This window comes from Schistocerca piceifrons, chromosome 7, assembly GCF_021461385.2.
Source record: "Schistocerca piceifrons isolate TAMUIC-IGC-003096 chromosome 7, iqSchPice1.1, whole genome shotgun sequence".
Classification (NCBI taxonomy): domain Eukaryota; kingdom Metazoa; phylum Arthropoda; class Insecta; order Orthoptera; family Acrididae; genus Schistocerca; species Schistocerca piceifrons.
Window position 1 is genome coordinate 366701519 of NC_060144.1, and position 22421 is coordinate 366723939.

At 40.1% G+C, this 22421-nt stretch overlaps 1 protein-coding gene across 3 annotated transcripts in view; it reads right to left on the reverse strand.

Moving 5' to 3' along the window:
- LOC124804821 (xylosyl- and glucuronyltransferase LARGE2s-like) overlaps positions 1-22421 on the reverse strand; it is a 170100-nt gene that overhangs the window by 34436 nt on the left and 113243 nt on the right. For 2 of the 3 annotated variants that reach the window (XM_047265161.1, XM_047265162.1), the window contains 3 exons: positions 20319-20474; positions 20062-20241; positions 8717-8940 (listed from right to left, as the gene is read on the reverse strand). In XM_047265161.1, the coding sequence (XP_047121117.1) occupies positions 8717-8940; positions 20062-20241; positions 20319-20474 (560 nt within the window). Of the gene's footprint in view, positions 1-8712; positions 8941-20061; positions 20242-20318; positions 20475-22421 lie in introns of those variants that run through there. The other variant, XM_047265163.1, reaches the window with a different exon arrangement.

A 22421-nucleotide genomic window follows, 5' to 3' on the forward strand; every position in this document is an offset into this window, starting at 1 on the left:
CATTAATCACTGAATAGAAAAATGCTAGTTTATGAGCCGTTGGATGACAGGAATTGGCATTTGGGTCATTCCATGTCAATCAACACAATAAAGTAACATTTTCAGCCTGACCATCTCAGGTTTCTTTCAAATTTGGTGCATTCAATGACCCAGATAAGAGGTGGAAAAATACCAATTTGCGAGTGTGTGTTACAACTGTGAAGAAAGTTATAGGTCTGTAAAGTTTGGCATTAGTGCGAAATTTACATGCGTCTGTCACAACATGAATGACTGTAATTCTGATCCTAATTCAGTTACAACAATGAAAATTGTACCATTGGAAAGCTAATAAATAGATCTTTATGTTGATATGCTACATGACAAGTTTCTGAGCATTTTCATACTAAAGGTCATTGATCTTGACATTTGACCTTGAATATCTCAAAACATCCCATCTTCAATTTTTTTAAATACATTTAATTGCTCCAGTGTGTTACTATAAATATGATAAATATCAAGATGGCACACCAAAGGCATCATGTACGAAAAATTATTTTGTCGGCATCAATACATTACCAAAATTAAGATGGTAGCACACATATATGAAACACAAATTATGATAAAGTACAATCCATAAGTAATATTGTACAAAAATATGGTTTACTTTATTATAGTGGTATTATGAATTATTTACATTACAGTTGTAATGAAAAGGCAATGAAAAGTTATTAAATCTCTCCTCACAATTCTCCAGCTATACTGTTAATGTTCACCAGATCTGATGCAGGGAGATTGTATGTCCTTCCAGTTTGTGTCACTGGACTAACTCTTGTGATAATGTCACATTTTCTGATGACACAAGTGTCTGGTTTGGCAGGAAACACAAATGATGGAGATGGTCCATGTGGATGCAAGAAGTTACCCTTTACTTCATATATTTCTTCACATATTTGTTAGACATATGCAACCCACCAATGACTGTCATACATACAGGCAACAAATCCATGTATATTTGTTAACAGTATTTCATTTACCATAACAATTACTGACTCTTCTCTACTCACTAAAGAAGCACAATATGTCTTTGTCTTTACTAAACCTTTGTTAACAGGTATTACACGGTAGCTGGAATCGTCATTGTATTTTTGAAATGTTGTTTCAGCTTGGCCGTATCTTCATCATGATGGGAAACCAATTTATAATGGAAGATACATGAAGGAATATTTTCCTTGCACCACTCAAACAACTGTCATGATGTCAAAACATTATTTTCGTAAGGTCACTTGAGGCTGACAAGTCTTACTAATCCCTTTACAGTCCCTGCTACACCATCACAAGGTACTTTACCATGAGCTGTAGCAGAAAAATGCCATTCTGCTGTAACATCAAAATCTTCTTAATGGCAGGACAGATTCATAAAGTTATTTCTGTTTTGTATTGGGCCGCATATCCTTCCGAAAGGCAATAAATGTGCTTTGGATTTGAAAACTGACATTTTAAGAAAATGATGAAATTTGTCTGGAAAGAATAAACACACACTGTATCATGCTGATGGCAGTCAGATATTGCCACGTATGATACATGTCTTATTTCATTAGCGCTTGAGTCTCTGTAGTAAGCTATAAATGGGTGAATTGTAGCCTGTGAATTATTCCAGTGGAAGTAATTTTCTGCAAAGTCACAAGGAACAAGAAACTCGTTTACTTTGAGACCTTCTTTAGTAATTCTACAGAAATGTGACTGCTGCTGGGAGATAAATGAAGGCGGTACGAGGTATTGTAACCTTGATGCAAGCACCTTAATTAAATCATCTGTTGTCTTTGTTATACCCTCTAGAACTACCCTGCCTCCTCTAGAACTACCCTTCCTGCAGTTAACCAACACTTATATGCAATTTCGTCAATGCAGTTCTTACCAAACAGACCATACAGATAATCAGTTAGTCTTGTCAAGCCTAGACAATAGGGACATGAACCTAAGAAACATGCTGGTAGGATTACACATAACAAATGCTACACAGTGCTTTTATGATGGTAATGTGTATTCTTCACTCTTTGTTCGTGCTTTAAGTTTACAACCTTCAATCATTAACTTGAAAAACACACGTAAACAGCATGGTTTCCACTGGCATTGGCAAGAACACAGTGCTTTGGCCACAACTCACAAAATTTGGAGACTCCAATATTTATATCTAGGTATTTATCTTTGAAATATGCATACAGCTCCTTAAGGTTGTGCAACACTAGCTCCTTCTGTTTATGTACTGTAATTCTATTTTCTTTCACAAAGTCTTTTCTTCCTGGCATCATATGGCTCACATCATGATCACAGTAAAAATCAAGCACACAATGAACAGTTTTCTCACACAATGTCTTCCCTGGCTTTGGATTTGGTGTCATTAATGTACCATGTTCTGCTACTAACTGATTTGCTCTCCGTACCGTGTAATCTGAAGCAGAAAATTCTTTCTTAGTTTTCCTTATACTCCAACTCTTTGGAAGTACAGTTAGAATTTGTGTTTTGTCATACATACAGCCTGAATTGTGAAACTTATCTTTCAGCTGGCTGATAATTTCACTTTCTTCATTTTCACTCTCTTCTTTTTCCGGTTGTGTCACATAAATATGCTCCAACATGGAGGCTATTTCTTTCAGTTTTTGCTTTGGGTTCCTTTTCTCACCCTGAAGCCTCTTTTTCTTCGCAGGAGATTCACTTAAATACTAAAGGCTACTATTTAAAGCATCGAGTGCCAGATCTGATGCTACTTCATCTTCACTTAAATCTTCTCTGGAAGTGCCTGGCACAACTGAGGGCAAGATCTGCAGTGATTGCTGGGTTTTGCAATATTTTTTTTTCTACATTTACTGAAAAATTTTTCCACCTAACAATACATTAGGATATTTGTTTGTCACCCACTCTTGAACATTCCTTAAATTCTTCTGCACTCTTGCATGACCTTCTTCCCTAAATGGATTGCAACAATATAATTTTGGCTTGAAATCCATTTTTTACTATTACTTTACGGCACATTTACACTGCACTTTGTTAAACAAGCCACAGCCATAAAACATGCAAAACAAAATTTGCAAAATATATAGAGATCAGTGGATTAATGGTGACTAGTTGAAATAAGAGTCTCTCTGACTGGCTGTTCACTGAAACAGGCTAATGTTGACTGGTTGAAATAAAAATCTCTCTGATTGGCTGTTCACTAATACAGGCTAATGTTGATTGGTTGAAATAAAAGTGTCTCTCAAGGATGTTCACAGCTAGAAATATTAAAGAACTGGTCTGAATAAAAGAAACTGCTACTGGCTGGTGTTATAGAAAAAACTGGATACATAGCTGCTTACTGCATGTTGATGGTGTACTTAAGTTGACAAAATAATTTTTTGTGCATGATGCCTTTGGTGTGCCATCTTGATATGTATCATACATAATTCTGGAGCAATTAAATATTTTTTTTTCAAAAAAATTAAAGATGGGGTGTTTTGAGATATTCAAGGTCAAAAGTCAAGATCAATGACCTTTAGTATGAAAAGTCTCAGAAACCTGCCATGTGGCATATCAATGTAAAGATGTATTCGTTAGCTTTCCAATGGTACAATTTTTATTGCTGTAACTGAATTAGAACCAGAATTACAGTCATTTATGTTGTGACACATGCATGCAAATTTAGCACAAATTCCAAACTTTTCATACCTGTAACTTTCTTCACTGTTGTAAAACACATCTGCAAATTAGTATTTTTCCATCTCTTATCTGGGTCATTGAATGCATCAAATTTGAAAGAAATCCAAGAGGGTCAGGTTGTGAGGTGCACTGAGTTGACATGAGATAACCCATTTATTATATTGTCAAAAGTTGTATTCTTCCTATAGCTATCAAATGTGTGGCAATTATTATTTTTGCCAATTGTGAGGTCTCGATGTCTTGTCTTTCTCAGTTTCCATAGTGAATTTAATTTCAGGGTGCAGTTGGTTGAGCTTTTGGTGGATATTTTCAATATCTGTGTGGCTGGCATCTACCAACATGAGGGTATCATCTACATATCTAACATAGTACACAATTTATATAAAAGACAAAGATGCTGTAACTTACCAAACGAGAAAGTGCTGGTATGTTGATAGACACAATAAAAAATACATAAACACACACACAAACATTCAAGCTTTCGCAACCCAAGGTTGCTTTTTCGGGAAAGGGGGAAGGAGAGGGAAAGACAAAAGGATGAGGGTTTTAAGGGAGAGGGTAAGGAGTCATTCCAATGCCGGGAGTGGAAAGACTTACCTGAAGGGGAAAAAAGGACACTTACACACTCGCACACACACACATATCCATCCACACATATACAGACACAGGCAGACATACGTAAATGCAAAGAGGTTGGGCAGAGATGTCAGTCGAGGCGGAAGTACAGAGGCAAAGATGTTGTTGAATGACAGGTGAGGTACGAGGGGCAGCAACTTGAAATTAGCATGAACGGACACAGGCAGACAGTGTTTGTTGGTAATGAGGATCACCCTGTGGCTAAACATGCCTTGGTGCACGGCCAGCACATCTTGGCACAGTGTTACACCGTCCGGGTTATCTAGATACTTCCCATTGACACCAACCTATCAGAACTCCGGAGATGGAAACTTGACCTTCAATATATTCTCTCTTCCCGTTACCCATCAGGTCTCAACCTCCGCTAATTTCAAGTTGCCGCCCCTCGTACCTCACCTGTCATTCAACAACATCTTTGCCTCTGTACTTCCGCCTCGACTGACATCTCTGCTCAACCTCTTTGCATTTACATATGTCTGCCTGTGTCAGTATATATATATATGTGTGTGTGTGTGTGTGTGTGTGTGTGTGTGTGTGTGTGTGTGCGCGCGCATTTAAGTGTCCTTTTTCCCCCCTTCAGGTAAGTCTTTCCGCTCCCGGGATTGGAATGACACCTTACCCTCTCCCTTAAAACCCACATCCTTTCATCTTTCCTTCTCCTTCCCTCTTTCCCGATGAAGCAACCTTGGGTTATGAAAGCTTGAATATTTGTGTGTGTGTTTGTGTGTTTTTTATTATGTCTATCAACGTACCAGCACTTTCTCGTTTGGTAAGTTACAGCATCTTTGTTTTTTATATATATATTTTTCCAACGTGGTATGTTTCCCTCTATTATATTCGTAGTACACAATTTGATTGAGAGTAGGCCAATCGGAGTTAAAGAATTTCTCTTCCAGAGAATTTAGGAAAATATCGGCTAATGTGCCTGCTACACTGTTACTCATGGCTACTCCATCTGATTGGGTATAAATTTTGTTGTTAAATTCAAAATAGTTTTGTGCTAATGCTATTTGCAAAAGATTTATAATTTCAAGTGTTCTAGCCATAGATGTTTTTATATTGTTACACATTATATTTTATTATTTGGATAGTTTCCTGTACTGGCACACTGGTGTATAAATTAGTGAGATCAAATGAAATAAATTTACCAGTAGATGGTATCAGTATGTCTTTTATATCTCTTGCCAGAGTATGCAAATTTTTCATTGTGTACTTTTTGTTGAAAGTATAAAGTTTTGTTATTAGTGTGTTTAGTTTTTTGGTTATCAAATATGATGGGCGATTTATGCAATTAATTATGTGCTGAATTGGAACTGTTGGTTTATGTGTCTTTGCTTGGGATCTTAATTTAGACACAAGTATTACCTTAAAAACTCTACTGAACTTTTAGAACATGAAAATGGATACATCGAAAGTAATATATGCAATAACCAAATACATTCATAACAAATTTTAGTTCATAAAATAATATTGCTGTTCATCTGCACAATCTTTGTAAACATACAGCATCATAAGAGTGGAACTGTCAAACTGCTGTCACGTCGTAATTAACATTTTATTTTCAACATCTTGACATCATTTACAATCTTATTAAATCAGTGACATTTACAAAACAGTCCACAAATGACATAATATGAACATCTTATCAATCTAGACATGAGTATGAAATACTGCATCCCGGCTAAGACACAAGCTGAAAATATGGTCACTATTTTTTATTTACTTAAATTTGCCATATTTCGTGACAGTACCTTTTCCGTTAGATGTTTGCCAGGCGATATTAGTCTTGGCTTCAGTTGTCTAAGTACGATTCCACAATGCATCTTTGTCGGTTGCAGAAAAGACGTGGTTCAACGTGTTTGCCTCATTTTGATGTTTCAAATACCATTTCTTCAAATGTAATTCCTTTTTTATAGTTAATACAAAAAAAAATAGTAACATAATTCAAAATTATTTATGACGGCGACCTTCACATTGTTCTTCCGTCAACACACACCAAGAGTTCACTTCCAACTGACTATAGTCAAAGACGACTCCAACGTCAAAGATATTTTACACAACACACAAGCTTCCACTTGTAATCAGTCTCTTTGCTACTCTTCGATACATTTTCTAATAGTAATCAATATGCTTTCACTCTCAAAAACAGAAGTAAATTAACATATAATAAGACAAATTATAATAAATTCTGACAAAAAATATAAGAAAACATTTACAATTCGGTATCGACAAATACGGTAAAAAAAATAACATCTCCCAGATCCATTACAAGTACAAGACAGCTACTTTAATATGAATGACACTGACCAAAATTGTAGTTGCAGGTACATGGAAATGGTGATACAGTCAAAACAGTCAGTCTTAAATAAAGATTACTTAGTATACGCAGCTATTTAGTATATCTATCTAATAATCATGTCATTATGAGACACATATTATGCTGCTGGCCTTAAAGAAGGAATAAATAAATAAATAACCAGATGACTTGTCCCTAGTAGTCTCCACCGAAGACAGAGCAGCTATTTGATGTTGCCAGTTTGTTTCAACTATTTGATGTCGTCAGTTTGTTTCAGCTATTTGACGTTGTCAGTTTGTTTCAGCTATTTGACGTTGTCAGTTTGTTTCAGCTATTTGACGTTGTCAGTTTGTTTGATATTTGTGTCTGCTGTGTATGGCTGTTCTCTGAGAAATAATACACACATCAAAAAAAGTTTTGCATCACCCCAGTTCCCAGAACTCCTGCAGACAGACATTGACTGTCGATATTGCATAGCAGACACAGTCCCTTTGACTGTTCAGAGATGTCACTAAACCCACCGAAAGATGTAAACAACCATGCACAAGCAGTGCCTATTAGATGGACAGGGCCTGACAGCCAATCACATCCAGTCATTCCACCAGGAAGGATGTATACGGCTTGTGTTGTCTGTAGTTCAATCATGCCTAGACAGTCAATACTGTGGTTCGATCGTGTCTGGATTGTTACTCTGTGCCAGGAAGGGCTCTTAACAATGGGTGTCCAGGTGTTTCCAAGTGAATCAAAGCGATGTTGTTCGGACATGGAGGAGATATAGAGAGACAGGAAATGTCGATGACATGCCTCGCTCAGGCTGTCCAAGAGCTACTACTGCAGTTGATGACCGCTACCTACGGATTATGGCTCAGAGGAACCCTGACAGCACACCACCATGTTGAATAATGCTTTTCGTGCAGCCACAGGATGTCGTGTTACGACTCAAACTGTGCGCATTAGGCTACATGATGTGCAACTTCACTCCCAACGTATATGACGAGATACATCTTTGCAACCACGCCACTGTGCAGCGTGGTACAGATGGGCCTGACAACATGCCGAATTGACCGCTCAGAGTTGGCATCACACTCTCTTCACTGGTGAGTGTCGCATATGCCTTCAACCAGATAATCATCCGAGACATGTTTGGAGGCAACCCGGTCAAGCTGAACGTCTTAGACACACTGTCCAGCAAGTGCAGCAAGGTGGAGAGGTTCCCCGCTGTTTTGGGGTGGCATTATGTGGGCCCAACATACGCTGCTGGTGGTCATGGAAGGTGCCATAACAGCTGTATGATACGTGAATGCCATCCTCCTACCGATAGTGCAACCATATCGGCCATTCGTCTTCATGGGTGACAATTCATGCCTCATCATGCACATCTTGTGAATGACTTCCATCAGGATGACGACATCGATTGTCTAGAGTGGCCAGCATGTTCTCCAGACATGAACCCTATCGAACAGGCCTGGGATAGATTGAAAAGGGCTGTTTATGGACGACGTGACCCACCAACCACCCTGAGGAATCTACGCCAAATTGTCATTGAGGAGTGGGACAATCTGGACCAACAGTGCCTTGATGAACTTGTGGATAATATGCTACAAAGAATACAGCCATGCATCAATGCAAGAGAACTTGCTACTGGGTGTTAGAGGTACCGGTGTGTACAGCAATCTGGACCACCATCTCTGAAGGTCTTGCTGTGTGGTGGTACAACATGCAATGTGTGATTTTCATGAGCAATAAAAAAGGGAGAAATGATGTTTATGTTGATCTCTATTCCAATTTTCTGTATAGGTTCCGGAACACTCGGAACCGAGGTAATGCAAAGCATTTTTTGATGTGCGTACATTACTTTTTAATATAGCTATGTAATGCTTAGTGTATTCTCTGTTGCGGGTTGAGTGCAACATTTGCGTACCGGTTACTGAAGGAAATGCCATTCAATAATAGTAGAAATTTTGAGCATACCAGAATCCTGCACACTACACAGTTATGATTAAAGTTCACACTTTTAACAATGTATACAAAATATAAAACATACAATAACAAAATTAGAGTGTTCCAATTACTTTTGGACTGTAAGTCTCATGAATTTATAGTGGTACTCACTTTCTGTATTGAGACGAACTTCTGAACTTAGCTATGTCAAAGCTTGGTGCATGTGGCATATGAACAATGAATGCATTTGGAAGTACTACAAATTCAAATCCTTGTGCTTCAAGTTCCATTATGTGGGATACTTTGTTCCATCCAAATCCCACAAACCTGGTATCATACTCAGGTATATCTTTACGAACAACTATATAGGGTTCAAAGTCTGGTTCCCACTGCACCTACAATCAAAGGAATAACAATTATTAAACTGATTATGTATGCACATGTACATGCATGCACACAGACACACACACACACACACACACACACACACACACATACACACACATGCACATGTGCAGGCCTTCCTCTCTCTCTCTCTCTCTCTCTCTCTCTCTCTCTCTCTCTCTCACTCACACACACACACACACACACACACACACACACACACACACACACACACACATATGCACCATGTGTGTGTGTGTGTGTGTGTGTGTGTGTGTGTGTGTGTGTGTGTGAGAGAGAGAGAGAGAGAGAGAGAGAGAGAGAGAGAGGCTGTTTTCATGTCACAGACATGGCACGAATATAGATTTCAGAATGTCTTATTTCTATGGAATTAGCAGTGTCACATGCAAATCATGTTTACCAGGAAGAATGTAAAAAGCAGTGATATATATCTTTTCTTATACGGGATGCAATGACTGTGCAGAAACCAGAAACAGAGTCTCACAGTGTTCAATTTTCAATCAACTCGCATTCATAATAAATGAATGACTTTCCAAGCATCCAAGCACAGTTGCTACATTTTTCCGATGATATTAGAGTATAAGTGTTACAATTAATCCTGTTACGTAAGACAATTACAGAATAAATAGCATAAGTGCTTTTCCAAAGAGTTAAGAAGTGGTTTTCCCCAAACTGATAGTCCCTTAATTTTGTAAAAACACACAACATTAATTTCTGTACAATAAAAGAATGACACCAAAAATTTATGTAGCACATGAATACGAGTCAGTGAATAGGTTAGAATGCTCCAAATTTATTTGTGTACACATCATAGTAGAAATTTTAACAAGCTGAAACTTACATCAGCTTCACAAACAACTATGTTAAGCGACTTTTGATCTACACATAACTGTAAGTTTTTGAAACAAATTAACCAATATATATACATTCTTTGCATATTACAACTTTTAATGCCTTATGGCACAATTTTCTGGAGTAGCTCATCACGTAGGAGGACAGCATTGATTACACAAATAAGAGTAGTGGGCATCACACCACAGTGGTGGCATCCAATGTCACTGTGGAAGCTGAATACTTGGTGCAACATTGCCATTGACCCCTGTGGCTCTATTACCCACAGGATGCTTGTCATCAGCAGAGCCTTCTGGTAAGACCATGCCAGAATCCAGTGTATATGCCAGTCTGAGTCAGTTGTGATGCAATCTGTGGAATGTGCAACAAATGTACTATTGGTTGGCTAACGTGTTTATGACTATTTGTTATAGGTGGAACTTTTGATACAGAATGGACTGGACTTTGCTTTGAAATTCAGACTTAATATAGCATGCACTGTTTCTGAGGAGCATCCTGTATGCATCTCTTGTCACAAATACACCACAGTTGTTGGAGGTGTAGATGACCCTCTACAAAATAAGCAACAGCTCAGGACCTGTGATGCGTGCAAATCAGGGCTTGAACATTTTTGTATTTAGGTGAGAGTGCGAGTTTTCAACCACTGAACACTTAAAACATATACTAACACAAACTGCAAAAGATTGTCAGGAGTTAACGGCAGTTACATTACAGGCACTGCAAACATTAGCGAATATAGCAGGAAAATCTCCTGTGCCAATCATGTTTAGGGCTTTCACGCCATTTAATAAACAATTTGAAGAGTGGTATGCTTATTGCTGCTGAATCCAGTTCAATTTTTCAGTCTGTCAAATTTTTGACTGTGGAAGACAAAAGGCAATGTTCTTATCTGGAAATCCCAAATGGTGTCACTAAATACAGAAAATGCACCCATTAACAAACCCCATGGACCCTGAGCTGTCTAGAATATTTTCTTCACTACAAGAACAGCACAAGGATTGAGTCTGAATTGCAATTTCACATGTTTGTATGGGCAGGGATACACAGACTCTACCCAGGGACAGCTCACACTCGAATCAGAAGTGATAAGATAAACCAAGTATCACATTGAGGATATCGGACTCTTCTCTCGTAGAAGTAACACAAACAGCTTAAGCCCATAAAACAGCTTGCACAGCCCAGGACTTGTTTCCACAGCCCAGGACTTGTTTCCAATGGAAGAAGATATCACAGTACTCACCTCTTGTACCACCTGGGTGGGATGTCACACCACTTTGGACAGGGTCCTCACCTAATCAACGGTCTGTATGACTCTGTGAACAACTGTGCCAGTGATAAGAGGGATACAATACGTCAAGAAGACGTTTTGCATGAGGAATGTTCTAGCAGTTCACTTACAAATACGTCCCACCTAGTGATGCAAGTGAGTAACCAATTTACAGACGAAATGACTTCTCAGAATACAGCCCAGGAAATGTATTAAGAAGTGTCCACTGGGAATCACCTTGAGCAGTTACTCTTGCACTCTTTGTATCCTTATTAAGCCAATCGACGTACATAAGGAAAGGGTCCTTTTCTTTTTTTACCAAAGCTCATTCGTTGTCCTTTGTCCTAAAGGAAGCCCTCAAGACAGAGCTGGACAAACTCACTCATGAAACCATGTTAAAATCTATTCCATATAGTCAATGGGCCACCTGGTAAAAGAACGCAAACCCAATGGTGCCTTGAGACTTTGTGGTGATTTTAAAGTAACAATAAATGAACAATATAAAGAGGAGACTTGTCCTCTACTGACCCTCTTTAGAAAAATCATGTCATGGCACTTTACGCAGCAAAACTGTCCTTTTATGGTGTATTTTCAAGTCCCCTTGGATGCAGCATCACAAGATTATTTAGTACTAAATATACCATGGGGCCTGTACCATTATTATTGGGTCTCTTACATAATCTCTTCAGCTCATGCCAGTTTCAGCATTTTATGAATTCATTATTATAAGATAAACCCAACTGTGCCACGCACTTCAACAACCTTGAGTTTTTGTTGCATAGACTGAAATGCTAACTGCACAAATCTTCTTTCATGCAACCATCCTTGATCCAATTAGCATTTAAACTGTGAGCAAATGGTCTGGAACTAAAGACAGATCATGCTGCAGCAATTGATAAAATGCTGCTCTCAAGAATATAAAACACTTACAAGTATTTCTGTGTCATGTCAATTATTATGGCCAATTCACTTCGATTCTCTTACCCACCGAATCAGCTACAACATCAAGGTGCATGTTTCAAATGGTCACCTTGCTGTCAACAACCTCTCGATGATTTAAAAGATTGCCTTAAGTGGGCACTGTTTTGAAACATCAGACGCCTGCCTCTAGTAGTAGCAAGCGATGAGGCTTCCTACAGTATCAGCGCAGTCCTATCCCGTAAATATTCCAAGTGTTAAGCTCCCTGTTGCATTTGTGTCTAATGCCTTATCCACTTCTCTGTACTGCTATTCTCAAATAGAGTGGGAGGTCTGCCAATGTTCCACCTGTCAGGCCCATCAAGTTGCATCTTCCCAATGGTTCATTCTCTGGTCTGATACTGTGGTGCTGCAGAAGTGTATCCATTTAGATTTTGCTGACCTGTCTTTAAGCCCATGTGGCAGATCATGATTGATTCTTTTCTCATTTCTCTTTTGTGTTCCACATGACTCACGTCATTACTACCACAAGAGTGGATGGGTGGAAAGAGTACACTGAAGTCTACTAAGAGGGGGAGGAACTGTCTGGTGACATGATACAAGAAACTAGAGAATTGAGGTTGATATGGAAGACATAGGGGATTCAGTATTCATCAGAGTTTAACTGAAACTTAGATGTCTTGTGGTCAATAAGGCAGAAAGCATAGATATCACAACATAAACTTCTAAAATTATTGTGATCAAATAAGGCAGAAGGCATAGACATTCCACTGAAATTTCCAAATTCATTGAGGGAAGTGGCAATCAAATGACTATTCAGGATGGTCAGCAGAATCTATGAGCCTGGAGATATATCACCAGATTTTGGGAAAGATATCACACACAGTTCTGAAGATGACCAAGGCACATAAGTGTGAAAACTACTGCACAATCAGATTAGCATCTTACACATACAAGTTTCTAACAAAGAAAAATGTACAGAAGAATGGAAAAGAAACTTGAAGATCTGTTAGATGATGATCAGTTTTGGCTTTAGGAAACCTAAATGCAGCAGAGAGGTAGCTCCAATGTTGTGTTAGATAATGGAAACAAGACTTAAGAAAAATCAAAACACATTCATAGAATCTGACAACCTAGAAAAAGCGTGTAACTGTGTAAAATTGTACATGATGTTTGAAATGCTCAGAAAAATAGACATAAGTGACAAGGAAAGATGGGTAATGTACAAAGGCTACATAGAGACCAGAATCTGAAAAGTCCGGGAACAACTCGAGAACCAGTAGAATCAGGCCAATTGGCAGAGGGCATCACAACAAGTCACCTAAGAGTAAATAGAGGGACGACAAGAAGAAGAAGGCAATGGAGATGGCACAGCAGAATAAAGAAGTCTAGCAAGTAAACCAACATTGAAAATCTAAGACGCAGCAAATTCAGAACCAAGAAAACAATGTGCAGCAAGACCAATATAATATCTGCAAAGCCACTGGCTTTAAAGGGCAGCATAGTCCAGTAACTGTCATTGAATTCAATACCTTCTACTGGGCCTTCACACTCGTTGGCTGGAATAACAGGTACCCCCACCTCCCAAAGATGGCTGCATATGGTTAGAAGCAGCCCAGACAATACCTGCAATGGCAAACTGGTGGTATGAGTAGAGTCCTGGCCCAGAAGTCCACAGATGGCAGGAAGAAACCGGGACATATGGCAATATGCTGGGGCATGGTGGCATCAACAATGAATATGTGGGTGATGATGACCAAGAGGTTGGAGGCTGCGCCAAGACCTCCACTTCTATGTTCACATTCATGGGAACCACAAGCAATATGGACAGGCGTAGGTGAAGGATCAGCAAGGATGGGCATTCCAGGCGCATCTGAGCCACTGACGGTGGTGTAGCTGGTAGGTGGGGATGGAGCTCATTGGTATCCAATTCTCCAAGCCAGTTCTGAGGTGCCACCCATGGGTGGCAACCACATAGCTGACATCCATGAGGGTTTCACCCCATATGAACATGTCCACACAGCTGAGCTTGGCAGGTACCACCCAGCATGCTGGATCCAGGGCTCCTTGGGCTGTGGGGCCAGGGATGGAAGAGACTAAGTGGCTGCCACCTATGTAGGAAATCTGCTGGGCTACAGTCGTGGACAGGGATGGTCCAGGATGCTCACAAACATAGTGAATGCATTCATAGTGGTGGACGTGCCCACTGTTCTTAACATTTGCTGTTTAAACATTTGCATCATACGCTCTGCTTTGCCACTGAAGAACAGGTGAAACAGCAGACTAAACAGGTGCTTGATGCCACTGCAGGTGCAGAACTGTTTGGAAGCATCACCATGAACTGGGGCCCATTAGCCAACATGATGGTGACGGAAGTCCTTAAATGGCAAAAGTCTGGATGGGTGTACTGAACGTAGTGTCCGTGCTGGTGGTCACTATGCTGACCATATACGGGTAGTCACAATAAGCACTCATGACAACAGCCACATAGAGCCCAGAAAGAGCCCAGCAAAGTCCAGGTGAATGCTATTCTAGGGGTGATGGGAGATGGGGCAGGGAGTGAAAGACTGGAGAAGAGAAGTCTGGTTCCAGGACCAAACAGAACAGCTGTGCACCATGGCCTCCAAATCACTGTTAAGTCCTGGCCAGTAGGCCGGTTGCCTTGCACAGGCTTTCAACTGTGGCTTACACCTACACCCATGATGGAGGAACTGCAAAACTTGAGGATGCAGGGTAGACAGGATGACAACACAGTGAATATCCGCCTCCAAATCAAGCATGAGAAGTTCAGGATCGGCAGACTTTGAAAAATATGTGGGCCACCTCTGGAACATGTAGTGCATGACATGCTGTAAGACAGTCAGATCATGTGATGCCAGAGATGTTGCAGCTGTGATGGGAAACCTGTCCAAGGTGTGCTGCCATTCCACGTCAATGCAGCAACAGATTTCCTGTTTGTCAAACACCAGGTTGGGTCCTAAGGATGGATGAGAGAGGGCATCTGCATTTGTGTGACATGTTCTGGGCTTGTATTTAATGGTATAGTTGTAGAAGTTGAGAAAAAGTGCCCAATGTTGGAGCCATTGTGCCATCTCCTCTGGAAGCTTTGAGTGAGGCCCAAGAAATGCTGCAGAAGTTTGTGATCAGTAATAAGGGTAAACTTGATTGTGACTAAGTAAACATGCAACTTATTAATGTCAAAGATAGTCACTGAAGCTTCCTTTTCAATTTGCAAATGGTTCTTTAGAGTGTATGTCAGTGTGTTTGACACAAGGCAGTTGGTTGCTCCTATGTGCCAATGCCACATCAATTCCATATGGAGAAGCATGAGCAGCCAAAACTAGGGGATGTCAGGGAGAAAAGGGCACACAACATGGCACTGAGAGCAGACGACACTTCAACTGCATGAAAGCGTGCTCACAGGCAGCCAACCATGAAATGCCCTTTCTCTCCAACTGGTTGAGTGGAAGCATAATGTGGGACACTTGTGGAAGGAATTTAGACCAATAATTTACCTTTCCCAAAAATACCTGTAGCTCCTGTTAGTTTTCGGGAAGGAAAAAATAGTCAGTAGCAGAAACATTGTGATCAGTAGGCTGTTTCACTTCTTTATTCAGGTAGTATCCAAAGTATTCCACTTGACCGAAAAAACTGGCTTTTATGTAAGTGGTATTTGAGCCTTGCATCACACAACGCGGTAAAGAAGGTACAAAGGTTGCAGAGGGGGTCCTAATGCCTGTGACACTCACATCATCGAGACTGTTGGTACAAGCAGGGATGCACATGGTTTGCTGTTCCAGGTATTTTGGAGGATCGCTGGAGTGGAAGAGATCCCAAAGGCCAAGCGGTTATATCTGTATAAGACAAAGGTAGCATTGATGACCATAATGTATTGTGATTCCTCATCCAATGGGATCTGCAAATAAACGTTGGAAAGTCTATCTTAGAAAAACATAGCTCCAATAAGCTTCATGAGGAGAGCCTCTTGATGTGGAAAGGGGTAGGTTTCAACTAGTGCCCGGGCACTAATCATTAATTTAAAATCCTCAGATAGCTGGAGATAACCGTTGGGTCAAGCACTCATTTTCAACAGGTTCAATGGCCCCAGCTTCGTGGTGGTGATTGAGTTCTTCACCAAAGGCCGTCCATAAGGAGATAGGAATAGAAAATAGGACATGCCTGGCAGAAACAGAGTACTGCATCTAAACACAATGAGATACAAGCCTGGAAATTTGTGGCACTCTCCAGGCCAGGTGTGAACCAAGGCACAAAGGCGGCACACAGGTTGTCCAGCTCCTGGAAAAGAACTGTGTCTGAGATGACCTGAACCTTATAAATGATGGAAAAACCTAACAGCAAGAAGACATTCAAAACCAAAATGTTGCTAGCCAAGTGACTATTTACAACAAACAGAGTTATCAGCTGTATGACCTTTATATGTGCGGCAGCTATTGAGAACGGACCTCAGAGAGGCAACCAATGTATGAGGGGATGGGGGCCAAAGCAGGGAAAACCAGACGTACTTGTGTCTGGATGTTTATCAAGTAAACAGCAGCTGCCTTTGTCCACCTGAAATCTGACATTCTGGTCTGCAATCCTGAAGTGAGAAACAACTTAATAGTGGAAAGATCGCTCTGGGAAACTACTGCCAGAAGTTCATGCACTGATGCATGTGGGGAGTGGGGTCCAACTGTCCTGATGGTTTTCGACAGACAGTCCAGAGATGCCCATCTTTCCCATAATGGGCACAGTGCACACCCAGTGATTTGGACAGTGCACTGTGAAGCAGTCAGGACATGACAGGAGGAATTGCTGCTGACACCTATAGAGTGCGACGGGCCACAGACCCATCTGAAATCAATTGATCAGGATGCCTACATCAGCGAAATTACTTACGATAATTCTGTCCCTGAAGTGGAGGCTGGATCATTACCTGGGGTGGAGCCATGAGATGACCATCTGCTGTCTGTGCAACCTTGAACAAGTGCTTCATTTCCAAATATCACTCAAGGGAGGATTGTCCACTTGGTGAGTTGGCGTGTGTACTTCCTAGTCGTGAGCAAACTGGACCACCACATCTCGAATCAAAGATTTAGTATATGAAGCCTGGTTCACACAAGTGAAATCACAACAGCGACTCAGTGCTTCGCAATCAGTCACCCGTTCATATTGGAACTGTAAAATAATACTTCAAAAACAAGGAACATGTTTCCTCAACAGTCAGATCAACAGGATTTGAAAGTGGAGCCAACTGCATGAAAATCGTTTTCAGGTAAAGCTCCAGAAAGGAAGGGCAGCCATTGGAGAGCATTGTAGCGGCACCACCGTTTAAGATGGGAAAAGGTTAGCTTCAGTGCAATATTTCAGAGCACAGAAGTTACAGCCATGTGTCTAGAGTACCTGGCAGAAAGGGTAGTGACATGCTGAAATACATATAGAGGACCTAGTGACAGGCAGGTGTGTCCTCACAGCAGCACTTGCAGCAGTGACACCAATGCCTGCAGATGTAGTAGCAGTGTCTAGTGGCTGTCGTCAAATTCCAAGCCTTGTGACTGGCCTTCAAATTCACCGGACCAGGATACCAGAGGCTACTCATAAATTAACCACAGATTAACTATTAAAAATAAACAAGCATTTGTGGCTTCATGACACTTGCATAGTTATAAAAGGAGACTTTGACTGTCATCTAGCACCAGTCAGCACTCTGTTACACTTGTCAATGTGTAAGCAGCAAGTGATTTAAATGGACTGTGTTACTTTGTCTAGGGTCGAACCAGTGACCTGCCGTGGACTGGAACAGCCAGGTGCAGACCTGTTGAGTTATTGAGGAAGACATTCGGATATGACTGATCTGCTCATGCAAAATGTTGATGAATTTGTGGGTGTGAGACATCAGCTCATAGTTTCAAAAATTTCTGAAGATAGGCCTCAGATTTCATAGACAGCTATCTCAGAGACAATAAGATCATAAGTTTTGTGCACATTGGATATCAAAATACTCAATTTTCACAAACCTGAAAAATGTGTTTGGCCTTGATGTCCCTTAAGCACTAACATAACGAGGAGGAGGAATTTGTAAATAAAATTCATGACTCAAAGAACACATATCACCAATTTATGTAACTGATTTGCCTCGATGGGATATGAATCCACCACCTTCAGTGCAGATACACAATTACGTTCGACTGCTGTGGGGATCTCAAAGTAGCGAGCATGGAGGACACGGACAGGGACTGTGGGTAGGTGGTGATTGGGGGGAGTGCGGGTCAGCCGGGAGGCCGCCGAGATAGTCTGCATAATTGCAATAAACACTGAGTCCAGATGGCACAGTGGTTAATGCATCTGCCTAATAAGCAGGAAATCCCAGGTTTGAGCCCCAGTCCGGCACACATTTTCACTCATCACCGCTGATTCTGCATAAAGTTCTGATGCAACTGAAATCAACAATTTCTTCCCTTTCCTTTCCTTCCCTTTCTTCCCCCTCCACCTTCAATTTACATAATTTATCAACTAATTTACTAATTTTGAATAACTTGTTTCCTTTTGCTGCTGGCAGAGCTGTCACTAAAGTGAAGCATTCTTAAAAGTAACAAAAAACAACCTCTGAATATAATTTTGCTGAAAACTGCAGTGTTCAAGGGTGTTTCCCTGGATCAACAATCACTAATCAATAGCTGTTTCACGCACAACCATACACAGACAAATAGCAAAGTAGTAATAAAGTTCTTTGAAGCCTGTTTAATTCCACTTAAACAACCAAGAATTCACTGATTCTGGCAAATTCGCCTTGGTGTATAAATCAAGTCTACCACTTTCATTTTCTGCAAATTTCATCAGATCTACTGTACAAATATCACAAAAAATGGCCAAATGGTTGACTCTTGCCCTAATCCACACACATGTGAAGCGAAATCATCAAATACATATACATCCAGTCACACCTGATGCTAAACCAAGCGTTTTCGCAAGCATTTTGGACTTCAAATTCTACTTTACAATTCTTTCAAATAGCTGTCACTGCCGCTGCATTGGACAACTCACTCTCACTGTCAGTTCTAGAGAAATTTTCCAAGATTTCTTCCTGTGTACAACCACAACAGCTTGCCTCACAAAAACAAATCTTAGTCAACAGCAATAAAATATCACAGCAGCAAATACACATAGAGACTCCAACTGAGCAGGCCAAACATTGAACAGACAGTACATGCTCAGTGTTGAAATAGGGCTCTGCGCATTAACTTGCCCATATCACACAAGTATCTGAGGGACAGCATGTCTAAACACATCTGGGGCACACAGAAGTTTGCTAAGCGGCAGATGTTAGCAAGTCTAGAGAACCTGGCAGAAAGGGTAGTGACATGCTGAAATACATATAGAGGACCTAGTGACAGGAGCAGAAGTGCACATTCACATGTCTAGGATTATCAAAGTGTTAAACATGTGATAGCATCTCCCTTACTCCATCTGTCTCCATAAGATTCCACATCCAAAAAATCCACATTCAACAAGCTGGTAAAATCTAAAGTTTCTTCTTGATACATATATGCAGAATTTTTTTCTCATATCTGTACCCTTAGTTTACGGCAGTTTAGTTTGTTAAAGGGTTCTGCAATACTCTCACTGTTATTTACTCACTGACTTTTACTCTGGTAACTATCTTTTGGAACTTTTCCCCCAATTTTAACCCTCACGTATCCCCTGTTTATCTAGATTGTTTGTAGCTCTGTATTTTGGTGTTCTTTTCTTTTCAGTTTTCTCACAATTTTTAGTATATCTTTTCTAACAGTTTTCATTTCACTCCTTCTGCAGACTTTCAAATAATTTTATGGTCATTTCATTTAAGATCTGTTCTAATGTTTTTTTCTGATTTTCAGGTAATTCTACAGAATTTTTATCACATTTTTCTCTTTCTGGTTTTCCTACAGCCCTTTTTACTAATTCATTCTGTTCCATTTGTTTCATTCAGAGTCACATTTTTTCTATAGCATTATCTTTCTACATAAAGTCCAGACTTTTATTTCTTAACTGCTATTAACAAAATGAAAGTTGGACACAAATGGAAATAACATCTTACTTTATATGGTGTTGTTGCTGTTCTCCACCGAGCATAGTTGGTAGGTGCATGGCCTTTTGTCCAAACATGATATCTGAATGTAAAAAGAGTACCCATATCCAACATGTTCAACAGTTCTGCCTTACTCTTTGGAAATGATATGCGGTAACGCTGTGTTTCAAAGGCTGGCACAACCAAAGCCTGCATTGGAAAGACAATCATTAGGACTGGTTAAGTAAAAATGAGATATCATTTGCATATATTTGTTACATAGTCACCTTCTTCGACGATTCTAAATTCAAAAGCTGAATAGATTTCTTCAAATACTGATAAAGACCAAACATTGGTAAGAAATCAATGTCAGCAAGAAACACATATGGTGTATTCACTTGCTGCAATCCCACATTACGGAGAAAATTAATTGGATAGAAGCTCTGAAACAAAATGTAAGAAGAGTGGTTAAAAATATTTCGCAGCCTTAAGAAAATAGACATGAAGCACAATTAACAATTGGAGTAAATAGATTAAAAATCTGTTAGAATGATCATACTTCAGTACAACAATTAGAATTTGTTGACACTTAAAAATGCGTTTGATACAAAAGTGCAGTCGGCAAGGTAAAATGACATCTAAAATCCAAAGAATTCTAATAATGAAAAATCCAGGATGGAATGTAACAATATTATGAAAAATACAGTAGCTATTCACCTTATAGTGGAGATGCTGAGTCACAAACAGGCGCAACAGAGAGACTGTAGGAAAGTGAGCTTTTGGCCAACACATCCTTTGTCGAAAATAGACAGCAAAACACCCCCCCCCCCCCCCCACCCCCCCCCCCACACACACAAACACACACATATATATACATACATGGCCACAGTCTCTAGCTGTTGGATGAAAGCTCACTTTTCAACAGTCCTTTTGTTGTGCCTATCTGCAAGTCAGCTTTTCCGCTATATCGTGTTTAAACAATTAGGGATTCTAACAGCATCACGCACACATGTCTATCTATCTGTGATGCATGTCAAGATGAGTATCAGCAACTCTCTCATGAACAGCAGCCTCATGTCATGGAACAAAAGCCAGACTACATTTACCAAGAGTAAACAAACAAAAACCACAAAATAAGCACTTTCTACAATGGATTAAAATTGTACTGCCCAAGGAGATTAAACTTGCAACTAAAATCCCAATATTTAAGAACTTAGTTAAAGCATAGTTCTTAAACAATATAAGCATTACTTAGAAAACACAGAGTAGGGAATGGTAAAAAATTAACATTATTTAATTAAAAACAGTTACTCTGGAGAGAACTGTCATAGTTTAGTGATTCTTACTGTAAAATTCTAGACCCAGAATCTAACATTTTTCCATTTTCTTGAGTCAAGCTCCTTTTGCTCTTTCCCCAATCAGGTCATGTTTGCTATGCAGTGTACAGCCGCTTAGGCACTAGGTACGCATCTGTAAGTTCAAAACAAACACAAGAACAGGGATCTTCCCTGCACTAGGAGCTTCAGTTCTTCCACTTGTGGGCTGAACCCACAGTAGTATGACACACATATTAACAGGAAGGTTTCTCTCTGTGTTACCTCCTGCTGACCCTCTGTAGTGGAGAGTTTTCAGTGGAAGGGAGTCAACCAAGGGACTTGCTGGTTACCCGCCCAGGCACTGTGTGCATACCTTCGTTAAGGTCATCATCTTATCCACTTGGCCTGACATTTTGGAACTGATCTTTTTGGTCTGTTGTGTTTTGGGGACTGTGATTAGGCTGTTTTAACGGAATCACTTTTCTAGTTCACTGTCCACTATGAGGGTAGGTAAACTTGTTGATTACATCAGTGGCACAGGTTTGCAGCTACATTTACAGCTGCAAGTTGTTGGGCCCTACTCAGCTGTTAATGTTTTATTGCCAACACTTGTCTTTGGTACAAGCTTTTTCAATGCTCTGAACAAATGTGATTTCACAAAAGTAGCACGCTGTTGGTCCTAATGCCCTCTTCACCTCAGAGTAGAAGATGAATTGTGTAATCTTTATCGCCTGCATTTCCTTCTGTTCTTGGAATATCAGACATTCTCTGCTGCAAAGTGGACAGTTTTCAAAGCAACGTCACATACGCGTAGGGCACTGCATCAAGTCCGTGGTTCACGGACATCGAACTGCATCTTTGACATGTAGTCAGACCTTTGCAAAGCACAGCAGTGTGACCAGGGCATTAACACTTAAAGCAGTGCTTACGGTTAGGTATGTAGGGCATACCTTTAAGGCCGATAAAACTGCTGCAGTGTACTCAGACAACTTTGGTACACTGAACATAAGAATAAAAGATTGTGCCTTCTCGAACTCACAATTTACTCTTTTCAAAAAATCCTTAACTTTGGCG